Genomic DNA, 22,295 nt, shown 5'->3' with positions numbered 1-22,295 from the left:
TATACTTCCGTTGATCTAATTATAAAGTATACTAAATATCAGATGCAATTTTATACTTTTACTTCCTATGCTTTTAAGATATTAATTCAAAAGTAGTAAATTGATGTGAGATTAATAATTTCTATATTTCACCAACATAAATAAAATATGATATTCCTTGATTACGCTTTCAACAAATATATCACAAAAATGGCACACTTTTTATTTCACAGCTTAAGCTTTCAACTAGAATTAATTTAATTCTAATTAATTTGGAAGAATTATTACTTAATTTTTCTATTGTTTATCTAATCTTTCTTTAATGGGCGGCTTCTGTAATAAATAGTTGAGAACATGATGGTGGAACTCAACAGGACCGAGATGATAAAGTTTCCCAGCAGTAACATATCAGCAGAATCCATCCATATCGTAAATACTCTTGCTGAAATTAAAAATTATTTTAATTTCTTTTAGGAATCGATTTTTTTAATGTAAAAACCAAAATACTTACTCAAATTTGTAAAGGTAGATATAAACCAAGTAAGTGGTGACACTGATTCAGCATTTTTAGCTCTAACTATAGCCAGCAACTGAGCAATTTTACTGGAGGCTGAGATCGGTGTACATAATGACTGGAAAACAAAGTATACTGTACAAAACAAGTTTTAAAAATAAATTAATTAAATATTTGCAATAAGTAACAATATGCAAACCGCTAAAAACATAAGTGCAGTCTTTGGAATAATTTCCAGCATCAAACAACTGCTCAGGATAAAATATATTATGGCACATAAAAAAGACCACATATTAATCCTCTTCAAATATTTTAGAACAAAAAATATAAGTATGTATTCCTGCATTAATATTATTGGATACTCCAAATAAGACAGTAAGGAATATCCATTCAAGTAATTGTAGCCAGTCATCACAGTGTAACTAAAAAAAGAGAATGTTAGTAAGTTATTCATAAAAGAAAAAAAAAAAGACCAAAAAAATTACCTTGTCAATTCTAAAAGTAACCCCATTATTGACATTTCGTCGGCCGATTTTACAGAGATTAATTTCAGTATTTGAGGAATTTTCAATACAAAGCACATACCTATCGTTATCAAGCTCAATAAATCCGCAATTCGTTCCATTAGTGACATTTTTTCGTCTTTTCTCTTGCTTTTTAGTCGATGCTACATATATATACATACATACATATATAAATATATATTTCAATACATTAAGATAACATTTTAAATATAATGCAGCATACCGCAGTAATAAAACAGAAAACGAACCTTACATAATCGCTTGTGCAATAAACGTTAGAGTTAAAGTTAGATTCCTCATTTCACATTTCGGTCAAATTATTCTCCTTTGATGTTTCATTATGTGAAGTTACGAGACTTCTAAGACACAAAAATTACTGTTACTCGTTACCCGAAATCAGAGATCATCATCACCCGGCGATTGAGCGATGAATTCAGGTTAAGAACACCGTCAGCGCGGCAACTGCACTAGCTCGGAATGAACTTGTCTCTTTTTTTCTAATGCGCAAGAAGAAAGACAACTTATAGACAATCTTTGAATCAGTGCGACAACTGCGCTGACTGCGTAAGCGAGTGGTACTCGAACTGCTGCGAGTTATCGACTGCTAATGACGTACGACATCTTCAAACTATAAGTCGACGACGTCAGTTACTCACTGACGCCGGCTATAGAAACGCGAGTGGACCAAAGAAAGTGAAATAACAAGTGCTAATAGTACGTGTTGCTTTCGAAGACGTAAAGTGACACTTAATTTCTGTATCAAGCCTTTCTTTATATACGAGAACACATCGTTCGGGTGTATTTTGGCAGAATCTGTGATATACGGTACTTTTACCCGGTCGTCCGCGATCTTGGCACAAGAAACTGGGTACAACGAGAAGGAAGGAAGGAAGGATCCTTTTGATTTTTCGGTCGATTCGTAATATTACAACGAGAATCACGGACCGGTAGCCGGGGGTGGGGGCGGGGGTGCTCACGTACGTTCCCCTACTACTCTCACTCTTGCCTTATTCTTCTTCAGCTGTCGCGCGAAATACATGTACGTAATACGCACTCACAGCAACCGCGTGCTCGTGCCGAACGCAATACGTAATTGCGTTGAACGAAAATCATCCCGGTACGACGACCATCTTCTTCCCATTCTCTGTGTGAGGAGCACTCGTGGCCAAGTCTTCTTTCTTTAACGTAAGCTATATTCTTACTTATGCGCTCATCTTTCCGAGATAACTTTGCTATTTCAGAAGTATCGTACAGACTCGCGTGATTTTAATTAATTTTCCGGGCTTGTTTGCAGGTTACCAAGGCGAGGACGAGGCTCAAGTGATCTAAGAGGAAGCTGATTAACTCTGACGGGAGGTCCGATGCTCTGAGAGGAGGAGGAGGGCCTTGGAAAGGCCATCGTGCATCAAGGGAGCGACCCCAGAGGTAAGAATCGCATTTCTGAAACCCAAAACTGAATAGCTTGTCGCAATAGTAAAACTTTATTTTCGCATTTTATAGACGCAGCTGCATCCACAGCCGTCAAGTGTCGTCACCGTCGATAATTGATAATTATACGAGCCGCAGCCGGTTCGTCGGTCGTCCCGGGAGTTCCGTATAGTATCCGGTCGGCTTTGTTCTAATCGCGAGTGTCGAACAGAAACGCGCGAAGCTGATAAATAATTTTTGGTCTTGTAAAATCACGGTCGGGGTGTTCGCGAGTGACTCGCGGAAGGATGACTCGACACACAAACTGAGAGGAGGAGCAGGCTTGGAACAGGCATCATGCATCGGCGGAGCAACTTATAGGTGAGAACTAATTCTTTTTTATAAAATCTTTAAATGAAAAAAAATTGTACTTTTTTTATTAACTTTATTAATTGATACGTCGATGTCTCTACATTAATATTTTGCATTTTATGTTACAGTCACCGGCTGAAATCCACAACTCCGCTGAAGCTCATGCAGATTGGTAAGTCGCATGGTTTTTTTTCTTTCGTAGTTTGTCTCTTTGAGTCTCTTGAACCGGCAACACGTCGTTGACCATAGATGACTCAATTGTAATTAACATTTCGAAATTATTATAATTAATTAACGTCCTCAATTATAATTACGTGCACGAATTGGGACGTTTCGTAAAATAGCGCACGCAAAGTGTGCACATGATTTATTCTAGTAATCCAAAAAGGCTGTGCTAGGTATGAGAAATTTTAAAACAGCAGTCTCTCATGTAAAATAAAATCTCATACATTTATTTAATTAACGTAGAACAAAACTTATTCAACGCGTAGAACCAATGTTCTTTTAATATTTTATTTGACAATTATTTTTTTTATTTCAAAACGTAATAAGTATTAAAAAAAAAATAGAAGAACATCAATGAATTAGTTTCAATTAATTATTTATTGTGGGCTTATTAAAGGAACGCTTAATGATCGTCGTGCCACCGAGATTTGGCACGCGACCGTGCAAAATTAAATAACGTGTCGTTGACACGTTTTTTCGCGACATGGCTTTACGCGAAGCTACGCGCGTGAATTTTTGATCCATCTATAGACAAATATAACGTACGTGCGCTCTTCAACTCGTTGCTATTTCGAGCGTAGAGGCTTACCAGCCGTTATGAAACTATATAGCCGTCCGTCTGGCCAGCCGTGTGTGTACGTGTGTTTGAGAAAGAGAATGAAATAATGTTACAAATCGATTTATTCTGTCCAATCACCATGCCCTATCTCTCGGAAAGAATCGCCGGCCCTCTGCGCCCGCGAGTTCTAGATTATATTCGCGTTTGCGGTCGATATCCTTGCGCACACCGCTACCGAAAATTGCTATTTCGAGATTTTAGCTCGATGCATTTTTAACAACAAAATGACGCTCCTCTTTCAACAAAACCCCTCGCGTACGATGGAAAATCGTATGCACTTCCAATTAAAACTGTATTTACATCTCGACGACGACGGGTAACTATTGTAAAATAATTATTCATTAGCTGCGTTAATTAATTAATTTTTAGTAAATTCGTAGAAGCGCGGCGGAAAATAATCAAGGCAGGCTGTTCGGACTCGGTTAATTGTTCCTCAGTTGTTCCTCGCTTTCGTGCATATTATTTTTAGCGGTGAGACTTGGCGAAGGGATTATTCAGCTCGAGCGTATCTTTAGTGAAGTGCAGAGATACAGAGTAAATATATACCAAAAGATTTTCGTTGCGATAGATCGATTCGGGCATGCGCTGCACCGGGAACATGTGTCGTGTGTTTTATGGAAGCGCGACTTCTCTACGTTTTGGCAATAACCTCGGTACGTGGCTGCTTTTCGTCGGAAAAAGACGAGAACCGGGCTTTATGCGTGAATCTTAAAATCTCCCATTCTCGCACGCGATTAGGTTCGCAGAGTTCATAAAGAATCAAGGCGGTATACGGTGTCGGTCTCTATCTTCCACGCATCCGGTGGCCCTTCGTCCCTTTTTCGGCACATTGCTTCGCGGGCAAGAACTTAACGTCCCAGCCGTCGATTAAAATTATTAACTAGAATAGTGACGTCACCGGCCGATGGGCATCACCGTCACGGTCGGGATGGGAACAATATCGGAGAGAAAAAAAAAAAAAGGAAGCCGCTTTAACGTCAAACGTCCGCGGGTGCTGATGACGTCGCCGGTGCTCGCCCCTCGTTACCACCGTTCGTCGTCAAGGGTGGAAAGCCGGATTCAGATGGGGCGCGGGCGGAGGGGGCGGCGAAGGTACGACGCAGAGCGTCGGCTCCGAGCGGCGCGTCGAAACGCCGCCGGAAAACGTAACGTGTTTTATCGATTTACGTCGGGCGGCCATACTCGCGTTCGCCACCATCGGTCAGGCGCACTCGGCTCTCCCGTTCCATTGTCGTCGTCGTCGTCGTCGTCGTGGTCACCGCCGCCGTCGTTCCCGCCGTCGTCGTCCTCGTCGTCGTCGACGAGAGACCGTCGTGGTGTGCACGGCAGGGATTAAAAAAATAAAATTACACTCTCGCCCTTTTTTTTTCCGGCCCGTAACCCGTCGTCGCCGCGCGGACGACGTATCGCGCGATGCGCCTGCAGTACCAGCGCGTGAGATAAACTCGGGCCCGCAAAAATTGCATCCGTATCCGGTGCCTTCGACACATACGCGGGCTACCCGCGTAATCCGCAAGTAGTCGCAGACCGAGTCGAGGCCGCCGCCGAGTAAACGCCCAGGGGAGGAAAGCAGCTCGGAGGAGAGAAGAGTGCGAAAGAAAAAAAAGGGTGTGTGTGAGAGGGTGTAGAGAGCCGACGACAGCTTCCGTGTCGTGAGTACCTTATTCCGGACCAACCGAAAAAAAAAAGAAATCCGTTTGGCCATTTTACCGGGATAAATCCTCCCCGTGGCGGATGTAAAATTAGAAATCGATTACCCTTTTGCGCGAGTATAATCGGAAACCACCCCCGGTCGGCTCGGGAAAACTCGGTGCAAACGTGCCCATAATGATTGCCGTCTCGAATTGCACGGCTTATTTCTCGCTCGACGAAATTTTACCCCGAAAGGAGTGAAGTCTAGGAGAGAATTAATATCCACGTCAAGGTGAAATAATCGTTTTCTTTTCGGGAGCTTCTACTCGCTGAACAATCCTCTTTCATCTTTCACCTAGCTGGCCTTTACAGAATTTTTCCCCGTTAATAGCAGAATATGCGACCATATGTGTCAGCTAAATTTATTTTAACAGTAGAACAGATTTACTTATATTTAGATTTTTCCCTGAATTTATTATGCCATTCATATTCATAATAATAGCATGCCGATAATGCGATTATACAAATATCTGCAAAATTTTACGACATATATATGGATTATAAGCTAATAAGTAGGATAAAATGGCTGGCAATTTAGTTTAATCAATCAATTTATTTTAGCGTATTTTGTAGCAAAAAAAAATGTACGACAACGTCGTATTTGAAACTTTTATTTTTATATCATAGAATTTTTTTTAATATATATATATATTTTTTTTTAATACTTGCAAAAGGCAAGTTACCAAGGCATCGAAACTCTTAACATTTAATTATCATTTCTGGTACGCCAAATATAATTTTCTCTCTTGAAATTTCTGCGAGAATCACCTGAGAATTATTTCAGAATGCCAAAGAAACGTTGGTATTCAAATTAGAAGACGTGAATAAATATACTGCAGGGACCCGTGCAATTATTTTAATTAGATTAATCCGCGATTTCTCGAAGTCACGACGAATGTTAACAGCGTAAGGGAGCTTTAGCTGCATTAAAAATATGTCTTGCTCGGGGATTGACAAGTATTATGTCACTTATGGAAGATTTATGGAAAAACATCCGCTTGCGTTGGCACGCGAAGTGCAAAAGAAGAAAGTGTACCGCGTAAGAGTTTGTTCTTAATCGAATCGGTTATTTTGGGAAAAGGCATGTGCGTGACATTAAATTAATCGATATAAACTTTCCAAACTTTTATTACGCAGAGTACATAAGAAAAAGAAAGAAAAAAAAGCTATACTTTGTTACAACGCGAATACTTTGCTACTTTCTTTCCCATTTTCAATAAAATATTACATTTTTACATAAGTTATTCGAAAATATATAGACGCAGTTTAACTTTCTGAGCATATTATATTTAATGTAATCCATCACATTGGCTTTTAATATAGGTTACTTTGTCGAAATTAATTTTATTATATTGAGCGATGGTTGCAAACAATGTCACTTAGCCAAATGTCTATTTATCAGTATCAAGTTGTATTGATTCGCTCTTTAAATGCACTCGATAACGCACACGCGCTCGTCTAAGGAAACGCTTAGATATTTATGGACAAATTTGAGTCGATTTCAGTGATATTTGATAGGTTAATTGATAACGAATTTATGAACAAATTTACAAAATACGAAGAAACGTTAAATTATTTTATTTACTTTCTTTAATCAAAGAGCAACTTATATTAGAGAGAGTCATGTAACCTGATTTTTTTAAAAGAGTTACTTTATGTTAAAAAGAAAAAAAAAAAAAGAAAAACAAGAATACAGAAAGAGAAAAAGAAATATTTATCAGATCTAAAGCGAAAGACCCTTTATCGATAACGACACATTTTCCTACAGTGGAGTAAATTCAATATTTGACTGAATGGATTTCGACTATGATATTTCATAGTAAAGAAAAGATTTCAAACCCTTTTTATAAGTTTTGAGCGCGGGTATGCGATAAATTAATTTATCACGGTCGAAATAATTTTCAATACCGTCCCGAGATATCGTTTTTTTTTTCTATCTCCGACAAGGTGATGCTTAATATATTTACTCTTACATAATCCGATTCGAGTTCCTCTTCGGTTTCATTTACCTTACTTTTAACTTGCGACTTTTTATACGAAATCTCACAAGTTTCTTCTTCTTATCGTAACTTCCCATCTCATCTCCCTTTATTTCTTTCACCCGTCGTTCAGTTATGGATTGGTGCGGACGAGCTCCCACGCGCTGCTCGATAACACATCGCCATGCGCGTGGTTATGCATCGCTTTTATACCACGTTTGTCCCCTTTCAGCCCTCGCAACTTTTTCGCAGATATATTGTTTTTTTTTCTCCTTTTTTTTCTGTCAATCCACGTCGACAAATGTCGAGGCACTCGAGCAACGAATCTATCCAATTCGTTCTCAGCGTCAGAAATGATTTTCAATTCGGAAGACTTTCTCGAGTGAAACGGGAGAGACGATCGTGAAAGGTTTAATTTTCTTAAAATAATTTTCTCCTTGAAGAACACCCCGTGGCCTCAAGATGCCATTGCAAAAGGGTTGTGACTACCCTTTATGAATGGCCACTGTTTACGCCGTTATGCTATTTTCTACTCTTCGCGGGAGGAACGGCGTGCTAGTACGTGACGCTGGCTCGCGCACGAATATCATTCGCTGTACTTTTAATAACGATAGCCGTATTCGAAGCCAATTACGTCTTTCTGATACGCATGCGGCTTGAATTTCTATGGGCGGAAATACTGTCGTAGTAGATTACGATTCTCGAGAGGCGTCCGCTGTTAGTTGCGCGAGCCGTGCGCTCGTAGATCTCTCTGGTGCTAAACATCTCGTTAAACTTTTATACCGCTGATTAATTCAATCCGTCACGGGGAAAAATAAGATTGAGTTGCCCTCATTTGCCACGGTATTATTAAATTATTCAGATGGCGGAATTGATGTTATTGTGGAAAGAAACGCCGTGTTTATCCGCATAAAGCGACGTGGAATAAAATCGTTTTCCGTAGCTATGTAATTAATTAGCAATGTCTTCCTGATACAGAAAATGCCATCGATTGTCAAAAGAGACGTAAACGTCCCTCCCAAACCACCACGGGAAGAGCCTCAGCCAGTTGTTGAGGACACTGAAGACGTATCTATATTTAATACAGATGTTTACGAAAAAAGTGAGTATCACGTGTAATCTTTTATACGCTGCTATTTTATTTTCGAATAATGATTAATAATTTTCTAACTCCGTTCTGTCGGATTGTAAAACTGAAATTTAATTGGTAGCGCGTTAGATATCTGCTAGATCTTGCAAATGTAGACACATGTGCGTTATATTTAATCTTTTTATTTTTTTTTTATTATCAGCTTTTTTTTACTTATTATTATTTTTAGCAACGGAAGAGATTGTAACCACCAAAGCCGCAGAAAAAGGAGGGGCCTTCGAAAGGGAGATTCAGCAGTTGAAAAATAGCATCGTAGAGGAAACAGGAATACCGTCATGGGGTCTTGTTGCTATTTTAATAGGTAATGAAATATGAGAAGACATTAATCTGTATAATATAAAACGTATGCGTTCAATTAATCATGATATATGTATGTGCCTTTTTTATTTTTGTACAGGCGTAGGAGTAATTGTTCTCGGAATCTGCTTTTGCTGTATACGAAGATGTTTTCGCAAACGGCGCTCCAAAGACGGCAAGAAGGGGCTGAAGGGTGCGGTGGATCTAAAGTCCGTGCAACTTTTGGGGAGCACGTACAAAGACAAGGTATTTATTCAGTGTGCCGTGATTTTATGTAGATGTTAGAAACACACTCTACACTCGTGGAATCCACTTCCGTATGTAAAGGTACAGCCGGATATGGAAGAATTGACGGACAATGCCGAAGAGCCGGACGAAGCTGAGAGTAAGCAGAGCGAAGTTAAGCTTGGAAAATTACAATATAAGGTGGAAACTGTTTTTTAAATATATTTCATTAATAAATTGATAATAACGTGAAGTATAATAAGTACAGTGAATAAAATGGATTTTTTTTAGCTCGAATACGACTTTAATTCGAACAGCCTCGCCGTGACAGTGATACAAGCGGAAGAATTGCCGGCTTTGGACATGGGTGGCACATCGGATCCATACGTAAAAGTGTATTTATTACCGGATAAAAAGAAGAAATTCGAGACAAAAGTTCACAGAAAGACATTGAACCCAGTCTTCAACGAAACTTTCACGTTTAAGGTCCGTCAAGAATTTCAGTTCTTTACTTTGATAATTTTAGGAATTAATTCAATTAATTTTTATTTACTTGCGCACATATTAGTTGCTTTTAGAACATTTATTAATGAACATTTGTTTGTACAGGGTGTCCCTTATGCCGATGCAATGAATAAAACTCTGGTTTTCGCTATCTTCGATTTTGATAGATTTTCAAAGCACGATCAGATCGGTGAAGTAAAGGTGCCACTCTGTCAAATAGATTTAGCACAAACAATTGATGAATGGAGAGAACTGCAGAGTGTCGAAGGTGAAGGTGGACAGGTGAGTCGATCGAACAATTAACATATGTGTGTAATAAATATTTAATATAGTGCTTATTAAAAATACATATATTAAACCGGAATTTTTATTACTTTTAGGATAATAAACTTGGTGACATATGCTTTTCATTGAGATACGTACCAACGGCTGGAAAGCTCACAGTTGTTATTCTCGAAGCTAAAAATCTGAAGAAAATGGACGTAGGCGGTCTCTCAGATCCTTACGTTAAGATCGCCTTGATGCAGAATGGAAAGAGATTGAAGAAGAAGAAAACGTCGATCAAGAAATGCACCCTCAATCCGTATTACAACGAATCATTTACTTTCGAAGTACCTTTCGAGCAGATACAGGTAAATTAAAAAAATACCTATTGCATTTATCGTTTATTTAAAGCGGTTTTCTTTTAATTTACACCGATGTACATTGTATTATACATATTTTGACTTTTTAATTAAAATATACGTAACTAAATGATGTAATGCGACACGTAAATTTTAATAACCGAAATATTTTATGTAATTCCTTTAGAAAGTGCAACTCGTCGTCACCGTAGTAGATTACGATCGTATTGGCACATCAGAACCGATCGGGAAGGTAGTCTTGGGATATAACGCGAGTGGAACGGAATTGAGACATTGGTCTGACATGTTGGCATCCCCGAGGCGCCCCATCGCTCAATGGCACACGCTGAAAGACCCTGAAGACGGAGATAAGAAAGATTAAGAACGTTGACTTTCCAATTAAGATATATACGGTCAGTATTAAGAGTTTTTTTTACATAAGATATATTTCTGATCTGCAATTTTATTTTAAAAGCAAATTTTTTAATAATTCAAGGCAACTTTTTTTAATTAAAAAAAAAAGGAAAGAACAAATAGATATCAAAATTAAATTTTTGATATAAAGTTGTTAAAAATTTAGAGATGTCTTTTATAATTAATGTGACTGCTTTATTGCTTTGCCCCGTTTCGTTGGTTTAATTTTGAAGTCTTATAAAAAATATCTTTGAAAGTGATCCTCTTTTTGCAGGATAATTGAGAGAGAAAGGAACGAAGAGAAAAAAAAAATTTTAAAAAGAGATGAAGTCGGGAGGAGTGTAGAGAAATGAGGAGAAAGAAAAAGAAAGAAATATCTATAGGGAAAGATAAAAACAAATCCATATTTAATAGATATTAATAATCTATGATAAACGATAAAAATACCAAACCATATGAAGAATTTAACATTAAAATAATATGTTCCCATGGAGAGTGTAGTGTCTTGTATATATACATATATCTAATATACTTCTCTCTGTAGATGTAACGTTGAATAATTTCAAGTAACGCGTCCTTTTCAAAATATCAATCGAGCAGAGAACGTTAAAAATTCGCAAAAAAATATCGACGCTTCAAGGAAATATCTATTGTACAATCATTTTATCTCTTAGATAGGCTTCCATCTTGATTCGTTTGTTTGCTCACCAGATTTCGTCGTATTCTTTCTAAATACATCGTTCAAGTTACAAAGAAGTATATATACATACATTAATAACAGTTGTATCGTCCATAAAAGTAGCGGCATAATTTTCTTCCGAGGGAAGAAATATATAACGACGATAATGCGAACGTTCACTTGTGTCTATATACGAATGCGAATTATAATTTGCAAATTAAAGAGCTTAGTACAGAAATAGGGAGGGAACAGTTAAGATCAGAAAATGGCAAAGTCGCAGATAACGTTTGCGGCAAAGGGTTCAAATTATAACTCGAAATATAAACCGTACATAATTTAATTAATTGTTTCGTTTTACGAGAACAAATTTTGCACTTTAAGTGAAAAATAGTTTTACCAGACGTGTACTTCAATTACGTGTTACTTGTCTTATATTTCTGCTCTTGGTGCTGTCTTTTCTTCTATCGAATCTTTTAATAAGACGCCGATACAAATTGCCGTTCATATCACTTCTCGGGATTTATCGCTTTACTTTGGATTGCTTAGAAAGGAAAAAAAAAAAATCAAGTGACCGCATCGTACACCGAACTTTCCTGTGCACTTGAAAAAGGTCAGAGCGTGGCTTAGTGAACATGCATAAATGTCGCTTTAGAGACGACGGACGTTTTCGTATTGATCTTCGTGTGCAACGGCGCGCGTTACATTTTCGTGCTACGCGCGGAGCAATGCTTTAATCTGCGATGTATCTTCGTGTACTATAGTTAGGCACTTGGATTATGCACCATTTATACGGAGAACTCACGATGCATTAAGAAAAAAAGAAAAAGAAAAAAAAACGTGATCGCGACGGGAAAATGTTCGCTCGATTTAAGTAAACCAAACACTGATTCGATGCACTAGAGTCCACAATTACTCGCGGAAATGACTTCCTATAATTAACTAAAAAGACACAAATTTATAATTTGGCAATGTTTTACACGTGGAAAAATACGCGTATGATAATACGCACGAACATAGATTTCGTGAGAATATTATACATATAATACAATATGTCATTTATATTCTATTGCTAGTCTATTTGTTATCACATTATATTAAGTTGCGCTATTACCCGAGTGGAAATCGATTCCCACCGTTACCTAATAATTAGCTAGCCAATACGTGTTTTCTTATAATTTATGGCTAGTACCAAGCTAGTCACTAGTTAAGAAATATATTTAATCCGCGCGATCTAACCGCTAGCTGCAAAACCAGATTAGCTAGATAAATTTCCACTCGGGTATAAAAAGATTGTTTGATATTATCTGTTACTATTAATTTGTGTGTGTTATAATTGTTTCTTCTTTTTTTTGTAATGGAAAATATTGTTAAATTTAATTGATTAATATTTTATTAGCCTTAATAGGCTTATATAGGCAAACGCGAAATCTTTTAAATTAATTTTTGATTGAATTAATTAATGAATTTTATTTGAGACAAATTCACTTTCCGAGAAGAAAATCGTAAGATCGCGTTCAACGCGATGCAATCGCATATTAGCTTTTTACGTGTAACTGTGCAATTTTCTACTCGCTATTATCCATTATACGCATAAACATATTAACATAATATACATGATACCGTGAGTTATATCTGCTGTGAGCTATTATCGTTTTTTAGTCATAAATCGCAAACAGGCCTATTCATCTTGACTTGTTTTTAACAATCCGTTAGTTAACAGTGTCGCCGAATTAAAATAGTGAACAAAATTTGTATCTATATCATTGGATGCTTCCAGGGAGATATTTGTGTGGAAAGACGCGATTGACTTATAAAATTTTAAGAACGGAAACGAATACAAAAGTAATGAACATTTGCATTTGATACAGTACAACAATATACTAGTTCTTAATATTCTATTTCACTTATATGCGATCTTCGGGCTGACGAAAAAAATTTCAAGTTAAAAAGAGAACACTTTCAATTTTCGTAATTAATTGAAATTAAGTAATTTTGGAAAAGGACTATGTACGCTTCAAGATTTCTCAATTGCGCATATCTTGGTTTCTTTTTTCTTTTTTTTTTTTTTTTTTGTAAATATGCATTAATTATTTTTTCATAATATATAAAGACATTAATCGTCGCTTCTTGTCGTTACATTGCTGTGCAATTTTAATTTTTAGTTCTAATAAGCCAAGAGAGAAGCTACATACGCGATATCGAACTTAGTGGTACGATATAATAAGAGCATACTACAGCGTCTAATTAATGATATACTTAGAATAATCACAGATTCTAAATTTTAAAGGTATTGTCTTTTCTTATTTTTTTTTCTTTTTTTTTTTACGTGAGAGGGCAAAATACATTTATCTCAAGACCGCCGTTAAGCATGTGCATCAAGTGTGTTCAGCTGGTGTTTTAAATATTTACGAACATAAATTTCACACTAACTTCTTTATTTAAAAATTATAAAATTATGAAGCAAATTAATTTTGCGAGAAAGAAAAAAGTATGATATATTTACGTGTAAAATAATGAACTTATTCTAAGTATATCACATAGACGCTTTACACGATACACACATACACACACTCACTCATACATCGCATCTCTTAATTAAATTAATAATAACTAATGATAAATAATAATAATCAATAATATTAATGATAACCATGGACCGCGAGAATGGACTATTTGGCGATATCTATTGATTTTAGCTTTATATTGTAGCATTTATTCGGTGTATATAAGATTATAATTACGCGTTATATATCTATTATCGTTATAACATGGAGATTAAAGTAATTTATTGTAGAATGAAGTTCTCTTCCGCGGGGACTGGATGGAGTACATTGTTGAAGATATTCTCTTTTTCCTATGTCTCCCAATGTTTCGAAGTTAATCCGTTAATGTGTATCGACCTGTGTATTTTTCCTATTAACGAAAACTGTATTATAGAAATTCAAGCGTACCGTCATCGTTATCCACTTCCAGAAATTGGCAAAAGCATAACGTTAAGTTTTTAAGATATTGAACTTAAGATCTGCTTTAATTAGTATTTTTTTTTTTTTAATTTTTCTAGTGTTACGTGCTTTTAAATTTAATAAATAGCTTTGAGAATTTTCTTTTCTTAATATTTGATGCTAAAAATTTAATTAATGTGATCAAAAATTCTACAATATCTTATGTTAATTGTATACATTTATAACAAGTATAATATATATATATTTTTTTGTTTTTTTTTATTGTTAAACTGACGTCAGTTCGGAGAGTAAGATCGGGAAAAAAAGAAGTTACAATATTTTCTGGCATTATTGTTTGTCAAATAAATAAAAATTGAAATGTCGAATGAATAATCCGCTTTGCAAATCGTGAAGTGAGAGGTATCCGTCGATCGGAAATCTTCTCCGCAACGGGTCGGTCGGAGGAGACTCGATCAGGAAACAACGCATAGCATTAATCGTGTGCGCATATTTACAACCCCGTAAAATTTATTGTCAGACGGTTCAAGTGTTGAAACAATGTTGCGTGAAGCCGCCTTTTATTCTCTTCGAACATGTTATAGGCCTTGAAACAAGCTTTCGCTCCTCAGAGTTCATCTTATGATCGCGAGGCGCAATCTTCTAACGAGATCTGTGCGATCGTAAATCCTTCATTCGTGCAATACACCAATATCATGTTACTGAATTTAGTTCTATCGTTTATTTAGGACCAATTACCGATAAAATGTATCGTAGTATAGTATATGCAAGAGATCATTAAGCAGCAACATTGTACTTACAGCATTGTAGTGAAAATTCATGGATCAACGGATTAAAATCTCGTGAATAGCGTCGACCAAAATATGACTACGTTACTAATTTATCTTATTAATTAACGCAAAATTATTTGCTATTAATAAATAGAATATTATTACATTACATATTAAATAGAAAAATTAATTAAAACTGTCAAAGTTAATTCGATTTTACACGCATCGGAATTGCCGAGGGCTTGTTACTATTATGACGCAAGTATATAATAATTTAATGCATTTAAAGTAATTTTATTACTTACGAAACGATATCCGCTATTGGCGGCGCCAACGAAACAGCGATTTGGTCGACGCTATTGCTCGCGAGTTAAAAATTTAACTACACGTAGATCTGTCTTCTTTTCGACTGTGCTTATCTATTAATAAAAAAAAATTGATGCGTTGCTAAAAAAAAAAGATCAAGAAAAAGAAAGAATAATAACCAAAGAAGGTGCAGTCGAAAGGAACGGATCTGACATAAAGAGAATCACGTACGTCCTATATGAACAATGTCACTCATTGTATTGGCATCGTCATTGATATCGATTGTAATAATCATTTACCATTTACCATTAACGAGTAACTTATTTAATTAGAGGTGGTAAAAAGTATAATGCGATGAAGTAATAGGAGATAAATAACGTGCACTGTGTAGTGTGATAGTTATAGATCGTACGTGCTGATCTTGGGATCACGTTAAGCGAAACATGCGGATTCGTCAGGAAATCACGATCGATTGACTCCAGGTAGGAGGACAAAAAAAAAGAAAAAAAAATGAAAACCGCACGACCAGAATAGAAGAGAACAATATGTTGCAATTAATATTTAATCGATAAAGATCCCACAGGCATCCTCCTGTGTCGCTCTAAGACAAGACAACTTAGATCGATCGTTCGAAGTCAACAATCCTGAGGTACCGATACTTGTATCGCTGGTTACTTGAGCTGGTTCCGCCGGGAAGACCATTATACGCGAGAGTGATTTCCGTTCCGCGGAAACACACACGCGGGCTGCGATTCTGCGAATGTTTCGAGTAGTATCACGAGCGAGAGGCGAAAGAGTTCGGCGCTTAAATAATCGATATACCATTAGCGTTAAATCCGTTCATGCACATATATGCCGAATGGCAAACAACACGCACGAAAAATAAAAGGATGTAAATAAAAAGCGGAATGCGCGAAAAGAGCATTTGTAAAACTGTAGCTTAGTCTGGATATTAACGTCCTCGAGAAATGCAATTGGCGAGTCGTAAACGATCCGTTTTTACTCCTATAGCTTTCGTTTCGCTACTCGAAAAAAAAAAAAATCGTCGAACGGTGATTAAATAACGATGCGTCTTGTGACGCAATCACGAGCCTTACTGATAATTCCACTTTCTCTTTCTGCAGCCGAACAAATGTCAAGGACGACACATCAGTTTTATTATTACGTTAAATCAAAATTCAACTATATTTAAGTATGTATCGAAAAAAAAAAAAAAATAAGAAGAAGAAGAAGAAAAAAAAAACATTTGTAAAAAAATGGCTCATCGGACGTGTTTGCCCACCACATTGATTAATCATTTGCACCTCGATCTTTTCGTGATATCTTGCGTTATTCGCTACATCGATTATAGTTGTCACCTGCGGGAAAAAAAAAGATTTTTGCACTGATATTAGATTCCAAGGGGGGGGGAGATTAATAGTACTATCCGCTCTTACGGTTTTACATTTTCACGTTTTTCACCGTACGGTATACACTTGGTTTCTAGCTCATGTAAAATCTCCGAGACGATGTTTGACGAACGCCGCCTCGTCGGATCACGAGATTGAGGTCGATTGCGGTTAAAAAAAAAATCCGGATGCGTCTCCGACGATGCACGTACGACTTGTATTCGCGTGCGGAGATTGACGTTGCGAGACATCGTGGTCGGGGAGAGATCATATCTCTTAGAGTGTAGAACATACATAATAACTGGCAAAGTTATCCATCGTCAGTAAAAGAAAAAAAAAAAAAAAATCGAGGCCGCGAAGGGACCTTCGACTTGAAACGAAGATGTATCAACCTGTACTCATTCCATTGCATATTATTACATATTATTAAGGTTTTAGTGCGACAGTATATTGTAAATCTATAAAAGTTATTACTATACCGTAATAATTATTATGTAATAAATATTGTTGTTAACATAAACAGCCTTTACGTTGTTACAGCTACACACCTATATGACGAGGTTTGTTAAAACGGATGGCGAATAAAAGTGAATTAAATAAAAACACAGATATAATAATCTTAGCGACGTTTGTATTATAAAGATTTCTTTATAAGACAAAAATCAATTTTCTGTTCTCGAACAACAGGCAGACTCGTATTAATTATATTACGGATTAGAAAAATTAATTACATACCGACGGTATATACAACTATTATAAAATGATTAGATTGCACTACCAGGGTAACTTTACATAGTGACTTGAAACGGGACGGAATAAAAGAGAGATTTTCGGCGATTATAAGAAGTTAAATAAATTAATTGTGTGTATTGCGAAATACATATTGCTTTAACATAAAGCGAATTTATGCAATAATATTAAAAATTTTAATAGGACGGACTTTCATAAACTCGCGGCTGTTTTGAAACAAATGCGTTGCGCAAAGTTATCCGATTTTGCAAATCAGTCTCGTTTTCGTGACTATGCGATTTGTTTAAATACGCCGGGCGAGCGGTCTCGCCTCGCAGACATGCGGCTTTAAATAAATAACGCGTATAAAAACCAGTAAAAGCGGTGGTGAAAGTGTTACGTGTTAAGCGCGCGGGACTTTAACTGAACCAGTTAATCGATGTCAATGAACGGCGCGAAGCACGTATTTCCTGCTCTCTGTAACAATCGTTGCGCAACTTACAATTAGGAGAATAAACTTAATCGAAAAAAAAAAAATAATTAAAGATAGGAAAACGAGATGGTCTAACAATTAAAATGTACAATGTGACAAACGTGAAATAACGATGTGAAAAGAAAAAAAAAAAAAAGTCTTTTTAGCGACGTAACATATGCATACTTAATACGACCGATTCAGATCCTAGATTACACGTTTATTCTATAATTATGTTGATCAATTGCTTCAATAGACTTAATACTGGCGGGAGGACGATTGCTTCCGATTTGTCCGACGCTGGCTTTTTGCGGGCAGTCCTCGGGCGTACGGTTTGTGTGCGTTTGTTGACAGATAAAAGATGCCGCGTGCTCTATTAATTTATTACACAGACAGGAATTAATATTCTATTCGGTGGAGTAGATCAATTCCTGGCAAGTTGCCGGCGTAACTTTTGACGTATGAAATTCACTTACGTATGTGGCGTATCCTCTCCCATTAGGATGTGATCTTCTCTCTTGGGGTTGCACCATCCGATCAGGTAAGAGAATAGATTTGCGCACGGGGCCGCCCAAAATCCTTTCTTCGTCGTGATTGATTCTATGTAGTACGGCGTTACTTTTGTGTGATCGCACGAGAGCGTTTCTGCAAAAGAAATTTTACAAGTCGGTGTTAGAAGAGGGAAATCTGTCTGCGTTTAAGCGCGCATCGACGGAGCATCCCCTTTTTTTTTTTAATTAGAATCGACGTTAGAGCAAAGTGCCTTCATTCGTAATAGTGCACTTTGATCGATTTTTTACATAGTTTAGGAAAATTACTTACGGAGTATAGAAGAAGTGGCGCATCCGGGCTGACTTGAGCCACCGTTTACGTAGAAATCCGCGTGGCCGTTCGGTCCCCATTGCCCCAAAATTCCGGCGCCTGTGTGAATCACGTCCACAAAATGGGCATCCGTTTCGTCTAAATCCATGGACCGATTGCCGTTCATGTAGAAAAATATCGTCGGATCGAGGCCTGCCGGATCGCGAACAGGAAGAACGAAAATTATTCGATTAAGACATCATAAAAGATATTCTTTATTTCGCTATAATAATTCCCTGCAATTAAAAAAATTAATTTATAAAAAGAAAAAAAAGAAAGAAATGGAGAAAATATTCTTCTCGGTTCTGTCTGCATTTTACTCTTTGCATTATTTTAGAAAACGCAGAAATAAGAAGAGCACTTGTCGAGTAATTAGAAATTCTTATGATAACGTTAGATTAATATTAATTGTTATACAATGAAAGTAAAAGACTTGTGTTGCGTTTGAATGGTTAAATTGTGAGATGGCAATCGTCTGCATACGAGCAATTACCCGTAATTCTTCCGAGTTTGTCATTGGGCAAGTAATTTGCGATGAGTCCACCGATATGCGCACCCACGCTGTATCCGAGCACGTGGATGTTCTCTACCCTCGTGCCACGTGGATGGTCTCTCAAGTAATTCACCAGCTGAGCGATGCACTTGGAGCAGAAATCTGGGCCCCACGAGATCTGCGAGAGACAGGGCTCGCGTACCAACGAACCGTAATCCACGATTATAATATTGTAATCGCCTCGCGTGAAATACGCTGAAATTGAACGTGGCGGTATGGCTTTTTTCGCTGGATGGCTATTAATAAGGTCTCTAACTTTATATCTACACGAGTCCATTTGTCCCTAACTAAATACTTACATAACTTAATATTTCTATTTTTTTTATTTATTAATTAATTTTTTTTTAAGAAAGTTAGCTTTGACAGTCAAAAATTCTATTTCTAATATTATTAATAAAATAAAGTAAATGTGAAAAAATTAATGTCGCACAATCACGAATCTGAAGTAGATGAGTACATAATTTTATATATATAAATATATATATAAATGTAGAAGACCTGTTAATCTTACCATCTCGTAAGTCTGTGCTAGGCGCTAAGTTCCGTCCACCGCCAAAGCCATGAATGACGATCTTAGTCGGATGCGACTTATTGAACTTGGATTTCGAAAGGGAATTAAAGTCGCGGACGTCAATGAGCAAAGGGTCTTTTTGCGTTTCTCTGAAAATCATATAGACAGAAGTAAAAGGGCCGTTTTACTCGGAGAGCCTGCGTGGTTTTCCGTCGACAAGTCTCGCGTCCGCTACGTAAATGTAGACGATAGTGAGAGCATTCGACGATACTATAGATGCCGGAGAAAGGTGAGCCTCGAAAGGAGGTCACTTTCAGTACGAGATAAAATAATCGTGATCTTGAAATTGAAAGTTGCAACTGTTCATTGCTTCTTTTCAGCAACCCGTTTTTCGGAATGTTAGGCGCTCGGTAGCCAGCGTTAGTTTAACGCAAAATCGTGGCGGTAGGATTTTAAATTCAAAAAAAGCGACCGACGGACGTACCTAGTGTAAAGATAGAACTCTATCTGCGGATGCGGACAGATGTAAGGCGGTCTGGCGCAGGACGTGCTGTTAAAGAGATCCCTGAGGCTTTTGTTTTGAGCCGTTGCATAATCTGGAAAAAAAATGTAACGACACAAAATTTCTTTAACTTGCGCTTCTTGTTTCTGAATGAACGGGCGACTCTAGCGTATCGGAGCTTACGTCAACTATAAGTCATTCAATCGGCCGTGCAAAGAGTCAAGATTACGTGTCTCGTACACTACTTATCGTACCGTTATGCGAAATTGGGTGAAGGCCGACGTTTCTTGTTAGTTTATCGGCTATAAGTAAATTATAATGTTGGAAACGCAAGCTGATGTATCGCTCGCATCCTTTATCCTTGGCTGGGCAGCTTTTAGTTTTTTGTTAACGCCGAGCCGAGTAACGCCAATGTCAGCGTAATTATTTATTAAACGCACGCCGCACGCCTTATCGTTAGATTTGTATCGCGTGCGGCTATTACGAAACGAGATGTGATTGACGGCGCGCGGTATACTTTCGCGGGAAAACAATTTGAGAAACGACTGGGTTTAGTTTTGTAGACCGCGGCCGCGCTGGTAAGCGAAAATAAGTTTAACGAAAGTAAAGATTACCGGACATTACAGTTTCAATCTCGAAGAAAGTTAGATTATAAAGGCGGAACTTTCCGATTAGTCATTTTTCTTCATTTTTTTTTTTTTAACTCACGTGCAAGACGTCTCTTTTACAAGAGAAAGTGTCCGCGTGTGTCAGGGTAATATCCTCTACCGATGCGCGTACGCGTGAGACACGTTGAAAAATTATTAAATATTAAATTAAAATTAATTTAATGTGTAAAAATATTTTAATAGATAAAGAAAAAAAAAAAAAACAGAGAATTAACAAATACACTGAAGGAACGCGAAACAAACACCAGAGGTTAAACGTTACTTATCTAGGCAGCTTTTTTCTACCCTTCCTTGCAGCGATCGTTGGCTTGAACGCCGATACATCACCGAGATCGCGATAAACAATACGCACTCGCGATACGGCACGAATCAAACGCTCTACGAGGAAAACGTACGGAGGAAGAAATCGACGACCGGCACGTGTGGACCGTTGCCGAATCTCGTTGGTACTTACAGCACTGTAGCAAAACGCAGAACACAAGGAGAGCGAGGTATCTCACGACACTGACCGCCATCTCCTGCGGTGATCCCGTGGTTTGTGATATAACATCCAGGCTTACGCGGCGCGCGAAAAATCCGTTCGGATGTGATTCCCGTCGCAGTGCGTACGATTGCAAAACGCAAAGTCATCGGGGGATATATACCGCCTGCGAGGGGGAATTTAGAAAGTAACGAAGAGTGTACCTTTGCCGGCGCTTACGCTTCTTCGTGGTTGCTTCTCTCCCGCTTCGCGCCGTGCTCTTGTACACACGTGCGTGATATGTGACATGCAAAGTTGATTGAGTACGCCCGATGCACGCGAGTGATTTGTATCCGGGCTCTTAACTATTGCACACGTGCATGCAATATACGTTTATGTACGTTTTATTTATTTCTTTCGTTCTTTCTTTTTTTCTTTTTTTTTTTTTTTTTAATATTTAGGGTTTATTTCAGCTACGTGTGCGCGCTAGATTTTTGTACGGGTATCTTAGCGTTTTACGTTTCCTTTGATTAAGTGTTTAAATGAGTAACATATTTGTACATTACAAAGACATTTCTCCGCGCGCGTAACAAATTAATCCCACGAGATACATTAGAGAGTTAAGTCTCACGTATGTGTTTCACGGAAGTGCTTTCTGAATAGGTAAATGATACGTTACCGTGAACAATGCTTTATGCAATTTGAAAGAAATTGCTTGTAATTAAAAGTGTCAATTTAACGATTCTCACGTGCGTAAATTATTACCAAGTTTATTAAAAAAAATATATAATAATTCTTTTTTTTTTAATATACATATTGCGTATAATAGAAAGAAAGAAAGAAAGAGATATAAAAATTTTAAATTAAAAATGCAATAAGATTATTGCAAAACTATTCGACTGGGTTTTTTAA

The 22,295-nt window shown here is 37.3% G+C and overlaps 3 protein-coding genes across 7 annotated transcripts; 1 reads left to right on the top strand and 2 right to left on the bottom strand.

The window, feature by feature from the left end:
- Positions 1-100: 100 nt before the first annotated feature.
- LOC139107278 (solute carrier family 66 member 3) lies at positions 101-1,504 on the bottom strand. 2 transcript variants are annotated; one of them, XM_070664731.1, is made up of 5 exons: positions 1,266-1,504; positions 979-1,160; positions 693-915; positions 491-611; positions 101-421 (listed from the first exon to the last, which is right to left on the bottom strand). In XM_070664731.1, the coding sequence occupies exons 2-5, from the start codon at positions 1,125-1,127 to the stop codon at positions 288-290; spliced, it is 627 nt and encodes a 208-aa protein (XP_070520832.1). In that variant the 5' UTR covers positions 1,128-1,160; positions 1,266-1,504; the 3' UTR covers positions 101-287. The 2 variants fall into 2 exon arrangements, with proteins under 2 accessions (XP_070520832.1, XP_070520833.1); XM_070664732.1 differs by having other exon boundaries at positions 1,271-1,504.
- Positions 1,505-2,671: 1,167 nt separating this feature from the next.
- On the top strand, positions 2,672-17,147 carry Syt1 (synaptotagmin 1). Of its 4 annotated transcripts, XM_070664725.1 has the most exons (11): positions 2,672-2,805; positions 2,925-2,968; positions 8,290-8,413; positions 8,631-8,762; positions 8,859-9,004; positions 9,086-9,184; positions 9,275-9,469; positions 9,593-9,769; positions 9,868-10,119; positions 10,298-10,523; positions 10,799-17,147. In XM_070664725.1, the coding sequence occupies exons 3-10, from the start codon at positions 8,293-8,295 to the stop codon at positions 10,490-10,492; spliced, it is 1,317 nt and encodes a 438-aa protein (XP_070520826.1). In that variant the 5' UTR covers positions 2,672-2,805; positions 2,925-2,968; positions 8,290-8,292; the 3' UTR covers positions 10,493-10,523; positions 10,799-17,147. The 4 variants fall into 4 exon arrangements, with proteins under 4 accessions (XP_070520826.1, XP_070520827.1, XP_070520828.1 ...); XM_070664726.1 differs by lacking the exons at positions 2,672-2,805; positions 2,925-2,968 and adding an exon at positions 4,935-5,248; XM_070664727.1 differs by lacking the exons at positions 2,672-2,805; positions 2,925-2,968 and adding an exon at positions 4,935-5,292 and having other exon boundaries at positions 9,092-9,184.
- An 846-nt stretch (positions 17,148-17,993) lies between these two features.
- Positions 17,994-21,956, bottom strand: LOC139107279 (pancreatic lipase-related protein 2). Its single transcript, XM_070664733.1, is given in 8 exon segments — positions 17,994-18,201; positions 18,305-18,473; positions 18,651-18,842; positions 19,183-19,437; positions 19,754-19,902; positions 20,238-20,349; positions 21,378-21,532; positions 21,534-21,956. Coding segments are annotated over 8 exon segments (1,167 nt in total). The 5' UTR covers positions 21,554-21,956; the 3' UTR covers positions 17,994-18,086.
- Positions 21,957-22,295: the final 339 nt, after the last annotated feature.

Source organism: Cardiocondyla obscurior, linkage group LG12 (assembly GCF_019399895.1).
Source record: "Cardiocondyla obscurior isolate alpha-2009 linkage group LG12, Cobs3.1, whole genome shotgun sequence".
NCBI lineage: Eukaryota > Metazoa > Arthropoda > Insecta > Hymenoptera > Formicidae > Cardiocondyla > Cardiocondyla obscurior.
Note: the sequence above shows the minus strand (reverse complement) of the source record. Positions and strands in the feature narration are given on the sequence as shown.

Excerpts from the sequence above, each read along its gene's own strand:
- Syt1 (XM_070664725.1), top strand. The coding sequence starts at position 8,293 with ATGCCATCGATTGTCAAAAGAGACGTAAACGTCCCTCCCAAACCACCA. Across the intron at positions 9,770-9,867 it reads TCGAAGGTGAAGGTGGACAG|GATAATAAACTTGGTGACAT; the intron begins GTGAGTCGATCG and ends TATTACTTTTAG. Across the intron at positions 10,120-10,297 it reads TACCTTTCGAGCAGATACAG|AAAGTGCAACTCGTCGTCAC; the intron begins GTAAATTAAAAA and ends TAATTCCTTTAG.
- LOC139107278 (XM_070664731.1), bottom strand. The coding sequence starts at position 1,127 with ATGTCACTAATGGAACGAATTGCGGATTTATTGAGCTTGATAACGATA. Across the intron at positions 916-978 it reads TTACTTTTAGAATTGACAAG|TTACACTGTGATGACTGGCT; the intron begins GTAATTTTTTTG and ends CTCTTTTTTTAG. Across the intron at positions 612-692 it reads CTGCACTTATGTTTTTAGCG|TCATTATGTACACCGATCTC; the intron begins GTTTGCATATTG and ends TTTGTTTTCCAG.